The sequence below is a fragment of the Mya arenaria genome, chromosome 16 (genome assembly GCF_026914265.1).
Source record: "Mya arenaria isolate MELC-2E11 chromosome 16, ASM2691426v1".
Taxonomy (NCBI): domain Eukaryota; kingdom Metazoa; phylum Mollusca; class Bivalvia; order Myida; family Myidae; genus Mya; species Mya arenaria.
The window spans coordinates 22,144,148-22,147,920 of record NC_069137.1 but is presented as its reverse complement, the minus strand read 5'-3'; the positions used below and the strand labels follow the sequence as shown (position 1 = coordinate 22,147,920).

At 37.2% G+C, this 3,773-nt stretch overlaps 1 protein-coding gene across 1 annotated transcript; it reads left to right on the top strand.

Annotated features, from left to right (window-relative positions):
* Window positions 1-1,903: 1,903 nt before the first annotated feature.
* On the top strand, window positions 1,904-3,472 carry LOC128221489 (uncharacterized). The gene has a single exon (XM_052930096.1). The coding sequence runs from the start codon at window positions 1,904-1,906 to the stop codon at window positions 3,470-3,472; it is 1,569 nt and encodes a 522-aa protein (XP_052786056.1).
* The last annotated feature ends 301 nt before the right edge of the window (window positions 3,473-3,773 follow it).

The window sequence follows — 3,773 nt, the reverse complement described above, 5'->3', positions numbered from 1 at the left end:
ATATTATGTGTTTTAAGCATTATAATATACAGTTGAACCCCGTTGGCTCGAAATCGCTTGGCTCGAATTCCTCGTTGGCTCGAACTTAATGTAACGGACCGATTTCTTTGAAATGATGGTAAGCCTTCCCGCATGGCTCGAATTTCACTAGGCTCGAGGTAATTTCGCCGGTCCCTGGGAGTTCGAGCCAATGGGGTTCGACAGTATTTATAATAGATTAATTTTAATCATAATTTGCATTCTGTGGGTACTTTCCGAAGAAGTTCGTACTTTCTGCGAAAAGTGCATTTTCCTCTATTAAGGCATATATATTACGGAGCTATGGTTTATAGGTCCGTGTATATATCTATCTATCTCTGAATAATAACAACTCCTCTTCCGACATTTTTCCGACATTTCTTTCACTTATCCATTTCCTTACCTTTTTCTTATTTATATTTGTCACCAAATACTTATCAAGTTTATGTGCTCATGGGAAAGACGTTACTAATGTTGTTAGAACTTGTGGCCAACCCGTTTGCGTTTTTAAAACTCAATATCATTGTTTTAATTACCGATCATATTGAAAGAATAAAGGCAATACAATATGTTTAAATCAATCCTCTTCCGAGTGTAATAGACATGACAGCTGGCCGCCTGCTTGTTAGGGAAAGTGAAAAGTAAAACACTGATGAAATAAATCAACATTGAATTGGAGTAAAAAGCAACCTCAACTTAAATTTAGTTACATGAATCATAAAAGGTGAAGTTTAAAAGGTAAGATAATTGCTCGCTTATCATTGTCTGACTTAATCTCAATTAAGTGTGTTTGTGTGTTTGAATTTAACCGGACATATTTCATTTAGCTTAAACGTACCTTAGTTTGGATTAAAGGATTAATAATATTGTCTATTATTGGTAAAGTTATGTGAATTAGTAAATAAATATATAGAATCTAATACTCCGTAATCCGTATAAGATAACAAAGTTCCCGGGAGCTATTCAAATTTAAGTGATTAGATATAACTCTAGATATATATTATTCTTGGAATCATTCAGCCTTAGACTTTGTTAGATAATTGATGTTTACGCTCTGTTTTTTTCTCATATCTGTGTGTTTTGTGGTTGTGTTAAATGTGAGTGGATCGTCACTAGTTGCAGTGTTCCTGGTCTCCAGAAATAGCTAAGTCAATAAAAGTGACACTACTTTCACTAACAACCAAAAATAACAAATTGTTATCTGAATTAAGATTATTTATTTTAGATATAACAATTAAAAGCTGAACAATTTGTCAAATAGTTGTATGCCAAAAGAATTAAGTCTTAAGTAAAATGTATCAATAGGTTTGGTACAGTTTATAATAAATAAATAATACAAAGTGGTGTCCCAAGTATTATTGTAATAGTTAACAAATATATACGTATTATACTATACATTTACACTATTAATCGTCGGAAAAACTATTATTTCCTTATTTATTAAATTCTACTTTAACTCTTCAGTTTTAACAATTTTAGGAGAAAGGAAAAAGAAAACAAACTTACAAAAGCACTAATTGACTCTGATAAATTGGTACACTAAACCACTAATTGGCATTAAACAAACTCGGTGACACCTGCAAAGCAACTAACAAAAGGCTGACAGGAAATTCTTAATAAGCAATCAGCAGGTTCTTAATTGGCATTGACAGTTTGCCTGTCAGACCAATTGGGGCTAGCTGATCAAAACGAGAAGGGCCAATTAGTGGTACCAACAATTGTTAAGTGTGAATTTGTCAAAACCTTAAACCCAATAGACATTAACAATTTACCACTGATTAAAATTTCATTATTACGTTCCCTCCCATAGAAAATTTAATTATTATCAATTATTCTTTTAACATAAATTTGCTCATCTACCAACACAATTTAATCTTATCACAGAATGGCCACTGTCTTTGAAACACCAAACAGAAAGAGAGTCCATGAGGAGGTGTCTTTTGATTCCTCTGTGGGTTCGCCTGCTTTTAAGCACATCTGTGCAGAGGAGACAGCGAACTCCACGGAGGGGAATGGAGATACCTCCAAGTCTTGGGCCGGGTTATTTGTGACGTCCAACAACAAGAAAAGGGGTCATGATGACGTGTCCCCTGACTCGTCCGCGGAGTCACCATTCCGAAAGCTGCACATCGCACTTGAGGAGTCTGGTGACTCATCCGACGGGACAGAGGAGACCTCTCCTTTAGGTTCACCAAAAGAGACCTCTACCCCGGTTCAGGTCCAGACCAAGACCTCTACCCCGGCAGAGGTCTCTCCCAGGCCAGTTCCGGCAGCTTGTTTGGTTTGGGTGTCAGTCACCCTCATGACGGTGGGGGCTGCCTTCCCGGTAGGTAAGGCGGCTGAAATAACAAAGAAATTTGTATCCTTCATAGGAAACGGTTTGTGTCGACCGGTAAATAAAAGTAAAAATGGAATCATCCTTAAAATCAGACAAGATCTAATCAGTAAAGCAAAAAACTTCTCGTTTCAATCATATGACTTTAAGGTATCCCAAGACCAACCCAAAGTAAAAGGTATCATAGAAATCCCTCCCAACAAAACGTTCAATGAAATTAAGGCCTCGCTGGAAAAAAGGAATAATGTTGCCAACATTCAGTTAACGAAAAATAAACAAGCAATCGCTGTAACTTTCACAAGCAAGGACCTGCCTCTAAATGTTAATGGCAATCAAGTTAAACCAACCTTAAAGAAAGAAAATAGGTGTCTCAATTGCCAAGAATTTGGTCATTTTAAAGGAATTTGTACAAATCAGACAAAATGCCCTCACTGTGCTGATAATCATACACACAGTCAGTGTCTAACAAAGAACTTAAAAAAATGCGCAAACTGCCAGGGAAAACACAGTGCAGCATATAAGGGGTGCCCAGCTTACCTCAAGTACACCGAAAAACTAGAAAAACACAATGCAATAATAACAAACGAATACCAAAACAAATGTAAGATAGAAGGCATAAAACCTGACATGCCGAAAACACTCAAAGTAACAGAAAACCAGATCAAGTCTCTTGCTTCACTTCTCGTGGGTAAAACAGAAGCTGAAATTGAAAATATTCTCACTGAAAAACTTGTGGCAGAGTCCAATTTAAAAACACTTAAGATCACTCAGATAAATGTGGAAAAGAAAAAGCATTCCCCATCGCAAACCGCAAATAAAACTTATGTACAGACGAACTCTGTCAAATCAAGAAAGAGTGGTCACTATATTAAACAGTCCACAAAACAAGTTCCCTCACAAGCTAGGCCACCAATAGTCAGGCCTTTCCCGCCCAATTTTAGGCCCCAAATGGCGTCGCCACCTAATTATTGGCAAAAGACCGGTCCACCATTCCGAAGACGCCCCCAATTTCACATGGCGGGCTCCTTCGGAATGTGTGCACCTCCTCCCTTTTTATGGTATGGCCCTCCCAGAGCTTTCAATGGAGGCCCTGTGCCCCGCCCCTTCCGACATGTTTAGGTTTATGTAAAGGGATAAAAACAATCATTAGGATAAAATAAAGACTTCAATATGGCGGCGACATTAAATAATACTAAAAACATTGATACAAACAATGGTCTCGCCGTCTTGTCATGGAATGTTCGGGGAATGAAAACCGACAACTCACATAAAATTAATGAACTCCAAAATTACCTAAACAATTCAACAAAACAAATAGATGTTATTTGTTTACAGGAAACACATTATACAGAAAAGGACAAAACCTTCAAATTGAGGGGTTACCAACAACCTATCAACAAAATTAGGAAGTCTGATAAAA